Source organism: Falco biarmicus, chromosome 2 (assembly GCF_023638135.1).
Source record: "Falco biarmicus isolate bFalBia1 chromosome 2, bFalBia1.pri, whole genome shotgun sequence".
Lineage (NCBI taxonomy): Eukaryota > Metazoa > Chordata > Aves > Falconiformes > Falconidae > Falco > Falco biarmicus.
In genome coordinates, this window is record NC_079289.1 from 22,032,391 (window position 1) to 22,050,154 (window position 17,764).

Consider the following 17,764-nt stretch of genomic DNA (forward strand, 5'->3'; position numbering starts at 1 on the left):
TCAATGTTCTACAATCCATAATTTTTCTTAAGATCGTGAGAACCCTTCTTGCTCACAAAAAATCCCCTGAACTTGGAGAAGTGTTTGGGCTTGTTTCTGTGAAGTGACTTCCTTAATAGGAATAGTTCTGGTAAATTTTTGGCTTGTTTCCTTCTCAGAGTTTTTCTGCACAATGTTGATAGTTCTCTAAACATCTGAAGCTTTTTATTTTTCCTCAAAGAAGTTCAGGAATACTGAGGATCTTGCAATGCATGGAATCTAGTTCATACATTGCTTCTGTCAGCATGGATATTCACTGGTTTTTATAGCTACCTGCCATCAGATATTTGTTCTGCTCTTACTGAACTCAGTTTTGGTACCAGATACAAAATATATGAGCATTTCCATAATCTTGGCAGAATTACACAAAAAGGATCCCAGGTGTGTGCTGGGCTCTTCACTTCTGAGATCTGAGTGTACCCTGAACTCATGCGGTGGTCTTTGATGGTACATTTTTGTTGCTCTTCAATATGAAGAGCTGGATTAATATGCAAGTATAAGTAATGGTATCTTCAGTACCTTGTCAGCATGACTGAATAGGAGTGACTTCAGCTTAAGAAGTATTCTATTGCTTGAAACTAAGGGGTTTGAGGATTTTTTCTTTCTTTTGGGGAAGGTTTTTTGGGATTTATTCTAGTGGGTGGACATGAAGGCTGATATTTTAGAAGACACATTTATAACTAAAGCTTCAGAAATCAGAAAAATTAATATACTGCATAAGTGGATCTATCATTCTGAGCATCTATTTTAGTTTATCAGCTAGGAGATCCTAGGAGAGCAGAGCAGTTTTGAAACTCCTGTTGCTGCCTTATTTGATGGTTGTGATATGGTTTGTGAAGGCAGAGCTGTAACCACAATTGATTCCTTTGTCTGAAATAGGCTTTCTGATTTGCACGTATACTTTCATTCGAGGGTCTGGAGTTGTAGAAAAATATGGCCTGAAACATCTTTGTATGGGGCTAGTTGTTAAATATATTTATATAATTTATGAACATACAGATACATTCTGTATCCAAGATCAGTGAAGAGTAAAATGTGCATGGGCACAACTTGGGTAGAGAATGTCATTAAATCATTCTGCATAGATTAGCCTTAAAAACTGCTTTACATTGTCTAATGGCATTTCTCAGCTCCTATGGCAATCAGTATGACATTGTACTAAATCATATCAGAGTTCGGCACATGTCTCTTTCTTTCCAAAGACAGCACACCTGATGTGATAATGAAGTCAATCTTTGTGTTTCCTGGTGTTGCTGATAGACAAAAATCACAGTTGTTCAAATTCTGGGTCTGAATTTTTGGACCATAAGCTCCTCTTCTTGGAAACAAGCATATCCTTAGCCAGGAACACAGGATGTAGTATGGCTTCTGTAAAATTCAACTGAACCTACTGTTCTTCGGCTTCAATAAATCTATTACTTTTAAAGATTCTCTGTTAGAAGATGGAAATCATTCTATTGGTTCTTTAATTGAAGCCATTTATTCTTTTTGTTACCTAAGATACCCATAGTTCCCTCATCTGTGACGGGTAGAAATGGCTCACAATGAACAGGCCAAGCTAAATGTTGCCACGGAAGGGGGGTGGGGTGGGGGTGGAAGGGGCATAGGCAAGGGGGAGGGGGAACATGACAACATATTCAGGCTACTTGTTAGACTAAAGCATAGTGATCTATTGCATTTGCACAGTGTTATGCTGTTGATGAAATGACTCAGAAACGAGTGAATTCTAAAATTCTGGTAGCTGCTTTAGCTTTGTACTAAGAAGGAAACACAAGAGTGAAAGGAAGGAAAAATAGGTGAAGGGGGTAAGGGAGCAAAAGCAGGCTCCACGCAGAAACGGTAGCACTGAAGAAGAGTGTTATTTTATGGTATAAGCTAGCAATGTGACTGTATTTTGCCTCTTAGGTCACCTAGTGCAGTGATACAAATTGAATTGTGCTGATTTGCACCAACTGTGAAAGATTTTTATACCATTCATTATGTCAGTCAGGCTTGACTGCTTTGCAGGATTTAAATGAAGAACCTCTTCTGGCTGTAAGTGATGCAAAACATTTCTCTCCAGCTTGCAGCTTGACTAGATCCTTCCAGATTGTGGGGGCTTTTTTTTTTTCCTAAAAAAAGGAAATGTTATTTATAATTCAGTGTTTTTCCTTATTAAGTTAAGGTTTTATGTCAAATACACTGAACTAAAATGGCTTCCCCCCCACCCCCTTCAGATGCTCAAAGACCAATACCTTGGCTACAGGAAAACCTTTCTGGGAGATGCCATGGATGTGTTTGAGGCAAGACGAGCAGAAGCTAAGAAGTGGCAGAGCGCGCCACGTGTTACCACTGGACCGACCCCTTTCAGCAACATACCAAATGCAGCAGCCGTTGCGATGGCTGCAACACTTACTCAGCAGCAACAGCCTGCTACAGGTCTGAGTGCATTCAAGTTATAGATTATTAGTGTTACGACAATAATAAATTTGTGTAAAGCTTTCTATGAGGTCTTCCTTTGTGTTAGACTAAAAATCTAAACGTTGTGACGAGCAAAGTTACTGATACATAGCCAATAGAAAAATGCAGGGTAGACTTAGCAATAATTATACAACAGATACTTAATCTTGTGAATTTACTTGTATTAGTGATATTTACTGTATTGTTCTAACTTAACCCCTTGGAATGTGAGTCTTCGCTCTTAAGTAACATCTCTGAATACATGTAGTATAGCCTCTTTCCAGAATTGTATGGTTATAGTAAATTATTTCACATCAGTGAGGAGAGATTATCTAAATACATATTACCTTTTTCTTATGTAAAACTAATGCATTTTTATATAGCACTTTGGACCTGTAAAATGGAAAATGCTGTAGAACAGGAAGGATAGTGGAGCAGAATTCTGTAGACTATGAAGACTGATGCCTGGCTTACTATTTTCTAGCCAACTCCTTTGTCAGGGTGATGATGGAGCATTTTTTGCTGGCTATTCTGCTGTTGCAAATAAATATTAGAGCAAGTAGAGCATATCAGTGGTTCTGTGTGCATATGTGTGTAAGAGGAAGACCAAAACAGAGGAAATGCTTGACCCACTGCTAATGAAGAATGGATATGCGTATGGCAAAGGAAATAACTTTAAGGCACCTTAGTTGACATTGTTACACTAACCAACACTTCTCAGAGAAGGATTTGTGAATGTAGAGAATTGAATTGATATTTAATCATTTAACAGAAATAAGAAAAATTCCATTTAATTTTACTTTAATATAGATATGTCTGTCAGCAAATATGAAAAGGAGATAGGTAACTTTATTCTACCATTTATTTTCTAAAATGTTACCACAGGTTTACTGAAAGTCATATTAGCACCTTTTCCTTCTCTTTTAACAGCAGTCATATTTTGAATGGTTTTGATTAGAGATCTATGCACCAACCACCCTGTTTGACAAATGATTAGATTGCCTTTGCCTTCTTCATAAAAGGAAAATACAATGTGCTTCCAGCCCTGGCCCTTCTAAACAACAAGGGGATGGGTTTAAAAGGCAAATATATCAAAATAATTTTGAACACAAGAAAAAATGAAGTCTTCATGAAGCATTTCTCTTCTGAATTTCCATAGTAGACCACAGTCTTCCTGTTGCTGCAGTGTTAATCCATGGAAGTTCTGTAGAAGTGACATCTGCGGAAGAGTCTGGTTTTAAACAGAAAACATGACATAATGTAATGTCACACTTCAAGGTTTTTAGTACAGATAGAAGTGTGGCTTCTGCAGCCTAATGTTGCCAGAGTAGTTCCCTTTCCCTTCATCTTTCTCCTTGTCTGAAGTTTTTTGTTAAAGTAATCTCCACAATCATTACAGGATTAGTTGTGTATGAAAGTCATGTACTTGGGATGTCACATTTAACGTTATACCTGCATTTTCGTGAATTGGGGTGACGGATTTGAACTTCCTAGTCCAAATTCAAGGGAACTGCTAATAACTTAGATGCCATTTGGTGTGATTTTGTGAGTATTCTCTTAGGAGTAAGAGTGAAGAGGAGGGGCAGGGTGGAGGACAGAACTGACCTGTACCAGCACGCCTTACATAGGGTGACTATACCTTGAGGTGTTTTGTGACATTCTGTAGTGAAAGGAGCAAATGGGAGTGTGTGTAGGTTGGTTTTGGGTTGGTTGGTTGGTTGTGTTGGTGGAGTATTTCAAAAGCCAAAAACGTGCCAACTACAAACATGGTGCAGATAGAACAAAGCCATTAACTTTACATCAAACATGCTAACAGAAGTAGACAACAATTTATTTACTACTTACTCGGTTTGAATACTACTCCCCTCCATGCAACTCATGGGAGGACCTGGAAAAATAGAGGTAGATTAATGTGGTGAGTGGCACTTCAAGAGTACTTAAAAAATAGGGTTAGATGGAACTTGAAGTCATCTTTTCTGTCCCTGTAGCTCAAAAGCAGGATTTGTCAGACCTGAACTATTTCAGAGATGTTTTAAAGTCTTAAAAGCATACTAAAAAGGAAAATATCACACCTTTCCTAAATTACTGACTTCAGTGTTTGACTTTTTCCCAGCATTTTATCCAGAACCTTCTGAGCTTCAGATAAGGTTGCCACTTTCTGTATTACTCTTAGTAGAAAAGGAGAAGAATGTATCCTTTCAGTTTTATAAGAATCTTTTAAACATTTAAAGATTGCCTCTTTGTTTCCTTTTCCTTGTTTGAATTTTCTGATGGCCATTTGCTGCAGTAAAACAGCAAATGTTCTGATGTTTTGCCTTTGTTAATTTATCAAATTCATAATATCTGCTAGATGTTAAAATCATGCTTATTTCTTTGCAAGATCTAAGTCCTGAAGAGTGAGGTAGATGAGGAATGGTAGAAGGTTATGAGAGAAGACTATGAAATGAGGTTTCTGTAAAGGGCAGGGAGTGTCTTTGTACTACCTGACCTGTTGTTGCTGTTCTTGAAGATAAAAATAAAACAAGAAAATTAACCTGGGCTTCAAAGTTTTGACTAAAATCTAATATATGGTACTGTTGTTATTGAGGGGTCAGGATGGTTAGTCTCTCTTTAAAAAAAATATTTGATGTTTACATAGTTAAGTATTTCATAAGATGATTTTAGTGTTAGTTACCGTTCTCTCTCTGAAAAAGAGAATAATTTATTTTAAATTTATGTTCAGAAGTCAAAAGTTTAGTAGCTACGTCTAAGCTGTGGGATCAGGGAAAATGTTTCCCCAGTTCCTGGGTGTAGATATGCACCCTATTTATGTTCTCTCTGTATGCCAAGATACGTCTGGCTTCTCTTGAAAGAAATACAGCCAGTGGATCCTGGCCATATGGAAGAAAGGGAGCAAAGATGTACTCCACTGTTCTCCTGGGGTGGATAATCAGGATACCAGGATTGTGGCGTGCATACTGAAGCACGATTTTTGTGCAGTTTTTTGAGGCTAGAGATATTAAAAGTATGCTTAAGTCATGTCTGCACACAACCTTTCCTCCCTAGTTTAGCACTTTTGCTCTGAGCACAGCTTTATTGGTAGCGGTGAGGCTGGTCGTGCTTTTGTGTGGTAGCAGCTAGGGTTTTAACCACTGCCTCGCCTGCACCTTCCCCAAACAATCTTGAACAGCATGGAAGTTAAAATGATGGTGGCTAGTCTACCTATTTCTATCGTTGGGACTAAAGTAAAAGATTTTAAAGGAACTTAAAGCCTAGTGAACTAAGACCTGTGAATGCATTAGGCTGAAACTGATGATTTTCTGGTAAGACTAAGTTGTCTTAAATGCTTTTCTTCAGACTCACATGTCCTCTTCTATAAGTAAAGTAGTCCCCCAACAACTTAGTTACTCTCTCCTTAACTGGTGATGTGCAGAGTTAGTCAAAGCATTATCAAGCTGTTAGCACACTTTCTTATGTTTTGACTTGACTTGGCATGAAATTGAAGTGCTAATGGGAAAGGATACTGAAAATGGCATTTAAAATTTGTATAGTGTGATTTGATACAAACCTTGGTTAAAATTAGTCAGTGTACTGGTCTGTCAAAATCAGATATAAGTTGTGACACTAAATTTGTTCACTGTTAGGACCAGCTGCGATTTTTAAAAATTGCAGAAAGTCATTTTAGGAAATCTGGCTGACCTGTCTGGACTCTGTTGTGGGTCCTACTCATTAGACTGAAATGCTCTACAGGGCAAATGTATATCAAGTTTCAAAACATTAAAATAGTTATTATAAAGAATTTGTTTCGTAACTATAATAGCCAGAAGTGCCAATTCTTTTGCTAGTACTTTTGGCATCAAAGAATCTTTATTACTAGGCTTTTGCTATTGAAAATTATGTTTACTTACAAGAATGATAAGTAGTGATGATGCCTTCAGAACATTATGGTACCAAATCAACAAATACCATATGCTGTTGCTCAATGAAAAGCTTGCTAGCCTAAGGCATAAGAGCCTGTTTTATATGATCTGAGGTGTTTTAGAATAATGTTTTTTACTGGCTCTAAAAAGCATGTTGCATTTAGTAAAAAGCTTGGCCTGGAGGACTGTAGTGTTTTGTTTTAAGGTCTTCCACTAACAGTGCCTCCCACTGAGATAGAAACCTGTGCACTTAAGAAGGAACTGGATATGTGTTTTGGGGTTCTTTTAGTTTATTAGATGACTAATTGACTTGTGTAGGGTTTTTTGTTTTTACTGATAATTTTTTTTTAAAGAGCTGCTAGGTACATGTATCAGTATTTAAACTGGATGTAAACAAGTTTAGTTAATGTGAAAACTTGTAATTACAACATCTGATACACTTTTTTTTTTTAGTTGAAAACCAGCTTGGGTTTCCTAGCTATTCCCTGCTAAGCAGAGACTAAAAGCTAACAACTTTAGTTGCCCTTAAAATTTAGTTTAACACTACTTTGAGTATACAGATGTCATTCGGCTTGGATCACATAAGAATTGTGTTCCTAGCAAAAATGTTACTTTTCAATATACAGTGCCTTTCACTTGATTCAAATGATTGTCCATTTAAATCTTCAAATACTGAACTGATTTTAAAAGCTTGAAATATCTACATTTTAAAACTGTAGGTAAAAATTAGTAAGAGGAAACTTTGTAGTATGAAGTAAGAAATTTTGAATGAAAATAAGCCTAAATGTGATAATGGTTTAGGAGAAAGACTGAAATCATCAGAGCTTTATAGTAATATTTGAATAAATCATCACTTTCATAGATATAGTACATTAAGTATGTTCAAAAATGGGAGAAAGCTATCTTAAGGAAAGGCGTGAATGTCTGTGGATTAAGAGTCTGGCACTGTATTTTATCTTCAATGGTTAAACTTCTTAACTAGTGCACTGAAAACTGTTTGAAAAAGACAGGAATATAAGATTGTACTGTGAAAACTGTCAAAATATATTAATTATTTATCAGAATTAATTATTTTAAAATGTGTTAGTAATGGGCTAGCAAGTTGATTCTTTATTCCCCAAGGTTAAGAGATTAAAAAAAAAAAAACTGAGGCTGTAAATTTCAACTTGGCAGACTGAAGATGTTTTTTGACAGTCCTGCATCTCAGTGTGAATATGTAGGGAAAAGTACTGTCAGGTTTTTTTAATTATGGGACAAACTCTGACTCTGAAACTTTGAATGTATCTAATTCATTAAGGTACACAGAACTGTGCCTTTTGTAAATGTTTATTTAAAAAGATGGTTTGACTAGTTTACCTTATTGAATGGTGTTATGTAGCAGAGCTTAACAGAACTCAGTTATCACTTGTGTGGAAAAGAATTGAATTGTCATGTTACTGTGTAATTGACTTGCTTAAAAATGACCAATAAATTTAATAAAATAAAGTCATTGTCTTGTTTTTTATCTTAGTGTTCTGTTTAAATTTGGATGGAATACTTGAGTAGCTTTGAAGATTCCTATTTATTAAATTAACTTTTGGTAATATAGTTTTGGTTACATTAGTGTCAGTTTTTATGTTTTTAATTTGAAGGTTTTCCCTTATTCAGATTCCATTAATACAGGTGGCAAAATGTTGTTACCTATGAGCTCTCTTGAGGTTTTGATTAATGTTTTGAAGTTTAAGGTGAGACTGGTTAACTTTTAAAAATACTTAATGATGTTATTAGCTTTTACTAGTTTCACCTCATTACAGTCAGTGTTTTCTTAGATTTTTACCAGGTGGACATAGAAGCAGACAGTTAAGTGAGAAATTATGATGAGGTAAAGTTTGGGATTTTAATGGGATTTGTTGAAAGCAATGATGTTCACATTATCAAATACTTGAATAAATAAATAAAGGACCTCTTTACTATGAAAGAGTAAGGCAAGTTTGTTCTCATTTTTTTTATACCAGGGCCACAGCCATCTCTGGGAGTTAGTTTTGGAACGCCATTCGGCTCAGGTATTGGCACTGGCTTGCAATCAAGTGGCTTAGGTTCTTCAAGCCTTGGAGGTACACTTTAACTTTTCTAATCTTTCATTGAATTATTATACCACACATCTGAATCTCTTGCAAACCTTTAACTCCACTAAGAGAATGATCTGTTTCAGGGAAGACCTTATAACTGGACAGTCTGCACTTTCCAGACTTCTTGTGAAAGGGGTTGCTAAGGCTAATACTAAGGCTAATAAGCCATTATAGTGAAAACCCACGGTGAAGTAATCACATAGAAGTTCTGTTCTGAAAGCTAGGGAAGTACATAAAGTACATCTATTATAACTACAACTTGATGTAATTTTATATATATGAAAGTTAGGCACCTGAGACACTGGGTCACGCTGTAGTTAATCCATAGTAGTTTTTCCCCTGTATGTACAACTGTTAACTACAGGGACCCATTTCTGCTTGGATTAAGATAAGAATAAATGCAAAAAAAAATTACTACAGTTCTGGGATCCTGCCTGCTGAAACATACTTGCTTTAGCTGTCACTCTGTCCCCTAGTGCTGAGGTGGAAAAAAATCCATCCTCAAGCTGAAAAGCAACATTTGAAACTGAGGGAAAAATACTAATCAAAATGTTAGTATACTGGTGGGGAATATATTCCAAGAGGACACATGGGTGTGGAAGAGTAGGTGGTAATAAAAAAATGACAAAATTAATGTAGACATTTTCATTTAAATATAACAAATTCTCAGTACTAGAACTACAACTAGAAACTTAAATGATTAGTAGACTGTAAATTTCCTATCTGTATAGGTCAGGGGTTCTTACAGTGCAAGTCAAAAGACACTAGTGTCCTCTGAAGCTTTTGTATGAGATCTGCAAAGAAAATTGTTACATCTGCTGAGCACAAACATACTTTGTTGTGTTTTTTCTTGTTGCATCCTCTTCTCTCTGCAGTACACATTTCTACATTTTGCCTCTTTGTGAGCCGAACACATGAATCAGTGTTGTAATGTAATTAAAATAATTAAATATCACTCAGTATTACAAAGATGTTGTAACTTGGACTTTACACCTTGAAATTATCTTTAAATCTACCAATACCTTTCTGATCAGAATTTAGGTTTTTTCAGATAAAAGAAAACCTAAACAGTGACAATAACTGAGAACAGTGAGCAAAAAGAAAAGTAATTGTCATCTTTTGACAAATCAAGAAGACTATCTGATAGAAGCAAATGTAGAAGAATAAGGGAATACATGCAAAATATCCTGCAGGTGTGCCCATGGAAACAAATTGGCAGAATGAATACTTAAGATTTTTTTCTTATCTTAAGGGTTGGTTTTTTTAACAGAACAATTTTTAGTGTATACTTTTGAAACATCATTTTAATTGGGGAAGTATGCTCTCTTTCCATGATAAATATTCTGTGAATTTTGTCAGTGATAAAACATAGAGGCTTTCGCATTTAAAGCATATATGATATGTAGCACATAGATCCTGTGCTTCACTAAATATTTGCAGACAGCTTGCCTGACCATTGGCAATTAATTTCAAACTAGATAGGACAAAAGAGTGTATCATTTAAATAAACTTATCTTACTTTCAAATGATATTTGTCATATACCGTTAAAACTTACTTTGATTTAAAAATTGCAGAAGACTAGGGAACACTGCTTCAGATAGTGTGTTCAATGCTTACTGGTTTTAAAATCTAAAAATTATTTCTCTGAAGGAATGGTAAAGGCTCAATTTGCAGTAAAATACAAGTATTTTCCCTGACATAAGAAACTTAAGATGGGGGCATAATTTCCTCAAATAACAAGTACTGTTCTCTTTTTGAAATCCTCTTGAGACGGCCACAATGAGAGAATCTATTTCCCTTACTGTTACTTTTGTCTGGCCTCTGTCTCAAACTGCAAATATCAACATACTTTTCCTTTGAAGTGATCTCATTAATAACACAATTTGAAATCTTGAGATATTTATATTATGAAATTATAAATGTTAATTACAAAAATAATGAGTTTTATTACAGCCGTATGTTTATGGCTGCCCGTTACCCCTTTATTGTCATTTCCTAGATAGAGCTAATCTTCCAGAAACCTGGGGACAGGGTGTGGGTGATTCTAAAATAAGCCAAATAAAAACTAAAAATGCTTACTCTGTTGCCAGTATAGAGAATTTTCCTTTTTCGGTTGTGGATGAAGCTTGTGACTTTTTGCAATAGAAGTCATATGACTTGTGTCTGAATTTTCTTAGAGTTGGCCTCTTTGGTTACCATTTTCTTGCCAGTTTAACAGCAATTCAATAGCAATTTTATAAACTGATAGTTTACTTCACCTGTTCTTGGAGCTTTTCCTTTGCTCAGGTTTGAGGGAAGTAGTTTTCTCCAATACTTTCCTGTTTGCAGTGTTTCATTAATGCAGTGCTGTTGAGAATAAAACACTCTTGAGGCAATAATCTTAGGAGTATTTGTTTATCAAATAATACTTAAAATTATGTTTGTTGTTGGAATACTTGCCCAAAACCTACGTGTCTTTAATTGCTGTGTCTGTAATTTTTTTGTTGTATGTCTTACTATTATTCTACTAGGATTTGGAAGTAGCTCTGCCTTTGGAAGTAGTGCCACAGCATCATTGTTTGCGTTTGGAACTACAAGTAAACCATCAGGAAGTCTAAGTGCAGGTTGGTTTGTTTCTCTTGAATTCAAGTTTATTTTAAAGCAAAAATGTTATAATCAAACTACCGCACTCAGTCTAAGAAAGCTACTGAAACTTAAAATTGCATGTGTATATAACCATTAAATTAACTATTTGCTTGCTAAATACACATTTTTGGAGAAGTTTTTAGGTTCTGGTAAAGGTCTCCTAGCTAGACAGTATTGAGTGAGCAATGATGTCTTCTGTTTGATGGTGTCTAATTAGGAGTGGAAGCAGATCAGATGCAGTCTGAGGTGCCGAAATGCAGTTACTACTTGAATGCATAGGCTATACAGTTACTGAGCTATTGGAATTAGTGTACAAATTTGTGACAGATATACCAGTAATTTGACTTCCTGTATTTACAAGTAAAGTTAAAATTGTTTTTTAGAAGTCCAGAAGGATTCTTTAAAACTGTTTATCTGTTTATTCTTTCTATTTGAATAGTAAGTTACAGGTATTGTACCTCTGCATATATCAGAAATTCATTGCATTAACTACAAAAACATTTCTGTGGCAATTGAACTACTCTATGCTCATTTCACTTTTTTGGTTTACCTTTGTTGATGGTGAGAAAATGAAAATATGGATGCAATTGCTCCTTAACTCAGGTGTCTGAAATCTTAGTCACTTCTACAGCTTGCATCTCTATTTACTTTTTAAATAGGAGTTTGGTTTTGAGCCAAATAACTTACTATAGTCTGTGTTACAGTCTTTCTCCCATGACAGATTGAAGGAGTATGGTGTCTCCTGGGATTTGCTTTTGGTAGCCTGTTTCTTTTTTTAAAAGCAAAATGGGGTTTTGTAACTGTTATTCATACAAACATAGCAAGTGGCAGGTGTTTATTAGTAAGTTCCCGGTAGGTTGGTTAGCTTGGACTCTTGTTAGTTGCTATGCTTTTCAGTTTGTTTTGTTTTTTGCTTGGTTAGTGATGAGTTACCCTGTCCAATTAGGCCTGTGAAGTATCTTAAGCTTTGTATTATGAGGTGGAAATAACTCACTAAGCTGGCTGTGTAACATTCATGAATGTGTTAACACCCTAGTAACTTCTTGATAGAACATCTCTTATTTTGCAGTGTGCAGTGTCTAAGCATCAACTTCCTTTTGCTTAGCTATTTTTTCCTATCAGAAGCAAGTGGAAAACTTACACTTTTACATTTCTATCTTGTAGCTTATTTTATTCAGCCTATTTTGAATTACCTATTACTAATATTTATATAAATAGATAGTCTTGCAGTATTTCAAGCTGCTAAATTACAAAGTACATAATTTTGTTTTAAGTATTTTAAAAACATAATTAGAAAAGCAGTTGTATGGATCAGTTGTCCACCACTAATGAGGTATCAAACCAAAGTAAATAGTAAGTCAATATAATTCCCATTATTTTGTACTTATAAAGTGGTCATAAAATCCTGACTTAGAGTGGGATTAGGGAATAGAAACCTCCATAAAAATTTGGTAGCCCAGAAGCACGTCAACTTCTACCTTTTATATCCTTATGCTTATGGCTTCTGGATCTTTAATTTTATTGAGGGTGTATAAATGGGTTTGAATGATGTCTGAGGCTAGCCAGGTTATATATATTTTTTTAATTTTTTGTCCTGTTTCTTAGATAACATTTACAGGATCTTGAAACAGTATTCTGGTGTATATTATTGTTATCTTGATTCTGAATATTTTGCTTTTGAAAAAAACAGGAAAATGGGGTGAATATGGGTTATAGGTTATACTGTTGTTACTGCTTGTGTTTCGATGCGAGCACTTAAATATTTTCCCAAAATAATGTCTAGTAAGTGTTCCTTCACCCTGTCCTTCTAGGCCACTTAGATAATGCCCCGAGTCTCCTCCACATGTTTTCCATCAGTTTGTTCTTATTTTAGAATGAAAGTTACTGATCCCCAAATTGCTTCTGTCAAGTGTTTGTAAGTTATGAGTTGGATTTAATTGCTTTAAAGGATTTGAAAGTGTTTCCAGTAGTATTACTGCTCTTCTCAATTTCTATGTTTGAAGAGAAAAATTAGTCCTCTGAAAGTACTTGAGCATCTTCTAATAGTAAATTTGGCTTTGTCCAGAGCAGTTGTTGTATCTACTGTGTCCAGACTTCCCTCTGAAACACACACAGACACTGTGGAAAGCTGACTCCAAATCAAGTCCCAATTAATTCCTGCTCGTATACATCTGGTGGCAGCTGAAAAAGCTGATGTGAGTGGGATGTTGTAAAGAGCATTAAGACTCCCAGAGTGATGGGAAAAGGGGGAAAAAAAATGACCACTGAATTTATAGGTATAATGTTAAGGGGAGGGGAGATGTACACACGCACTATTTTTGTGGAAACTGAGATGGTAAATGTACTTTGAAGAGCTGACTTGAGAATTTGTGTTGGAGACTTACTTTTATTGAAGAATAGCAGCCTCAGTACACGGGGGAAAAGATAATCAAGCGGGATCGTGGCTGGACATACTCATACTGCTGAAAAGTGGACCTGAATATAATGCATGTGTAACTGTGAGCAGCTTGTAGATATGAAGGCTATAGTAAACCGGTCACAAAGCTGTGCTGGAAATCTTTTGTGACCTAGAGCATCTATTGGGGTTTTATTTCTGTGTTTTAAAAGTATTCAGACATTGAGTTGAAGATGCTGATGTGACCAAAGGATTGCTGTAACGGTCTGCTAAAGAACTAACAAAACTATGTTAAGTAATGCATATTGAGAATATATCTTTTTTACTTGTGAACCAGTCCCGTTTTTTCTTATTATTTTAATTGTTTACAGGTTTCCATACGCAACATGTATGAAACTATTTGTTAAATTCTTAACTTGTTTATGTCATATTTATATTATGATATTTTGTATGATTGGTGAACTTACTCGGTTTCTTGAAAGAACAGAAAGTGTAGTTGTGAAGTTTGCCTTCTTGTTAACTAATATTTGAGAAATTTCTAGGTTTCTTTAACAGTTTCAATTGTTACCCAAGTTGGTTGTGTGTAACTGATATAAATTCACAAAAGAAAGTAGAATGAGTTGGTGTTACTCTGGCTGAAAACTGTAGGCAGACTTTAACTGACCTTGTTTTATAGCTAAACCAGATCTTCGATTTGTTTACCTTGATAGAAGAGGGTAGAGGAGTTAAAATAGCACAATTTGCTCAGCTAATCATGCAGTTTTTCCAAAACTTTGTTTTCAATGCTGGTTTTTGGTTTAAGTCATAAAGGGCGTTTTTAAATACCAAGAGTAAGAACTTGACGAGGATTTCGAGCCTTTTCTACCTTCTCATTTAAGGTATGTTCTGTGCCACATACCTTATAAAGGCAGGCAAAGGTAGCCTAGTCAGTAGGGCACAAGGCTGGGAGCTCCAACTCCAGCTTTGCCATTTGCCTGCTGTGAGTGGAGTGGGCTGTGGGCTGTGGGCTGCTTGTACTTTTGCCTTCCCTCCCAACCTACGTATGCATTACGTATTTAGGCTGAGATGCTGAGGGGTTATGGTTCTTCTATTGTACTATTTCAGTGGGACTTTGGGTGCTACTGTTTTGGATAACGGTATAATAGATGTGTGATTTGGGATATAATTGTTTACAGTCACTGAGGTAGGCATCCAAGTTGTCACAGTAAGTCCAAGTGTGTTAGCAATGTGGCATACTATTGTAGTTCCGTGTTAGTATAGAGTATTACAAATATCGGTAATAAAGTGGTTGGCGTTCGTAACTACAAGGAGAACAAACTTGCAATCCTGATATAACTTATGTTTTAAAATATTTTTCCCTCCCTCATAAGGCTTTGGCAGCTCAACTACATCTGGGTTTAACTTCAGCAATCCTGGCATCACTGCATCAGCTGGCCTGACGTTCGGAGTGTCTAATCCTGCGTCTGCAGGCTTTGGGACAGGAGGGCAACTTCTTCAGCTGAAGAAACCTCCAGCTGGAAACAAGCGAGGGAAAAGATAGGTGCCCCTTTTAGGCAAGGGGAAGTGAATCAACTTTGTTCACCTGAAAAGTCTATTTTTCTAGATTGATGCATTAATTGAATTGCATCCCAGGAGATTTATAAAGATTTTGGTACTTTTCCCTAGTCTGAAATACAAAAGGAAATCATATTGAACAGCTATTTTCTTGTGAATAGAAACCCGTTTATGTATTTTTATTTTTGGCCCTAGTTTTAGAAATGTTCTATACTGCATTATTATTAAAGAATCTTGTAAAACCATTTATTTAACCTAATGTTAGTAGCAGAATATTTTTTGTTAATAAGCTTTATACCATATGAATATATGCATATTTGTTTTTTTGTACAGATAAAATATATTCTAGTACAAATGCTAGAGTTCATATCTTCTGTTCCTGGATATGGCCTTTAAATCTACTTCAGGGTCTTTTTGTGTATATGGATGTAAATATATACAGTACAGCGCACACATATGTGTGTATGTATGTGTATATATATGTATAAAATACAGATGTGCAAACCTTGCCCCATAGACAGGTCTCCTTTTCTTTATATGTTCCGTTTCTCCATGTTGCCCTATGGTCCCATTTCTTGATGTTCCTAAGAGTTTCAAATAGTGGGTCCTGGGCTTGGTCGTCATTGCTGCTTGTGTTTTATTGTTTAAGACCAGCTAAAATACAATGTTTACTATCTCATAAAGTTTGGTAAGTAGTGGTTAGTAGCTGGATTTTATTTTTAAACCTTTTTCTTGACCCACTTAGCAGCCAACTCTAAAAAAGGATCTAAGATTGACACACACATTTCATAGGTAATGTTTGCAAACTGGTTTTGGTTTTTTCTCCTGAGCTGAACAGTAGAGTTGCAAGATTTCAGCTGAAAGCTCAGGGTGCCACAAGGTCTGTGTGCAAGCAGAGAGTTGTTGAGCTAGTTGAGCTTTTCACTGCAACTAGGGGAGATAGGATATGCTATTCTAATGGAAACCCAAATTAGCTGTTAAAACCAGAGTTGATTCACTAGTTTCTCATAAGCGCTACTAGCATTGACTTTCAAGAAGTTGCGTATCTGCTTTCAATATGAGGTATAGCATGATAAGTTGCTGCTAAAGAATGGAGGAGGAAAATGATGTAATTGGAGGGTTAAAGCTATTGCAACAGTAGTTTATGTATCTTGCATATTACATCACAGCTTGTTATGCTGCATCTCCAATTTGGTGTGCACGGGAAATACCTGGGAAAACATCTTGAGGAGGAGGTAATAGACCAGTTGAATCTTTGCAAATAAAAGTAGAGCTTGAAGTGTGAACATGGAACTTTGGAGCCAAGTTGCTTTTTATGTAGAAGATGTTTTGTATATAACATGCATCAAATGAATATCCACAATCATTTTCACAAAAGCACCTTTTTTTCTAAAACACAGTTACAGTGCGTAAGATTTTCTAGTACCAGGTCATTTGCTTTCTGTTGTTAAAAGCGTTACTACCATTTTGTATGTTTTAGAAACAATGTCTGCATTCAGCAGTGTTTGCTTTTTGACAAATGTTCAGTTTGTCACTTGATCTGATAAAATTAAGGGAAACTGAGCAGAATTCTTCACTTTTGTACTTGTATGTTATTGCATCTTTGTGAGAAGTCCCTTAGGAAGGGATATAATGTGGGTTTTTTAATGTCTCAGAATAATAAAGCTTACAGTTTATTTTGATTTCAACATTTTTTAAAATTTTATTGGGCTGCAGTCAAAACCGTAATGTTTATTCCTTTGTTATTGCTTTTTTTAATAGTTAATGTGTTAAACCACTGGACTCTCTTGTAATGTATTAATTTGTGAAACTAAAATTGTGTACTGTTTGTCCATATGTGCAACTTACCATTGTGCAAACAATAAAACAATAATGCTGTGATCCTTGTAATACACATTTGCCTATTTGAAAGATCATTTCCTGCTGTTTTCCTGTGTTATGGGTGAAACAAAAATGTCATCAGCTAATATGTAGAATTGTTTTTCCTAGAATTATAGTGCAAAATTGTTCTTGATGAAGTTAGGGCCTTGATCTCTGGATTGTAAGTGGGAGAGGTATTGTATTGTGGGTTTGTCTATTATCTTCTCACAGTGCGCTGTATACATCTGGCTCGTGCTGGAACACAGCACTGGGTATGGCTTTGTAAATTCAAAAGCAGTCTGAGGCTCCTGGGTCCCTGTGTTCTGTTTTGTTTCACATTAAGGCAACAGTTATTAATTACAGTTATTAATTACAGTTATTAATAAGTTATTAACAGTCCTTAAATTAGCCTAAGTAAAGAAGTGATTATCTGACAGAATAATCATGTGCTGTACTAGAAACTAATGTTAAAATGGGATTTGAAATAATTATATTCCCACAATATTGACTTGAATTTAGCCATGGCAGGCTGGGCCGATGGGCCGAGGCCAGTGGTGTGAGGTTCAACCAGGCTCAGTGCCGGGCCCTGCCCGTGGGTCACACCAGCCCCAGGCAGCGCTACAGGCTGGGGCAGGGGGCTGGGAACTGCCCGGTGGGAAAGGGCCTGGGGGTGCTGGCTGACAGCCGGCTGGGCATGAGCCCCCAGTGTGCCCAGGTGGCCAAGGGGCCAGCAGCGTCCTGGCTGGTGTCAGAAACAGTGTGGCCAGCAGGGCCAGGGCAGTGACCGCCCCCTGGACTGGGCACTGGTGAGGCCGCACCTCGAACCCTGGGTTCAGTGTTGGGC

At 36.2% G+C, this 17,764-nt stretch overlaps 1 protein-coding gene across 2 annotated transcripts in view; it reads left to right on the forward strand.

Annotated features, from left to right (window-relative positions):
• The window catches only part of NUP58 (nucleoporin 58), a 35,623-nt gene extending 18,682 nt beyond the window's left edge, over positions 1 to 16,941 (forward strand). For both annotated transcript variants that reach the window (XM_056327785.1, XM_056327784.1), the window contains exons 13-16: positions 2,256 to 2,457; positions 8,372 to 8,470; positions 10,997 to 11,089; positions 14,877 to 16,941. In XM_056327785.1, coding sequence (XP_056183760.1) covers positions 2,256 to 2,457; positions 8,372 to 8,470; positions 10,997 to 11,089; positions 14,877 to 15,046 — 564 coding nt within the window. In that variant the 3' untranslated portion in view covers positions 15,047 to 16,941. The remainder of the gene's footprint in view (positions 1 to 2,255; positions 2,458 to 8,371; positions 8,471 to 10,996; positions 11,090 to 14,876) is intronic.
• The last annotated feature ends 823 nt before the right edge of the window (positions 16,942 to 17,764 follow it).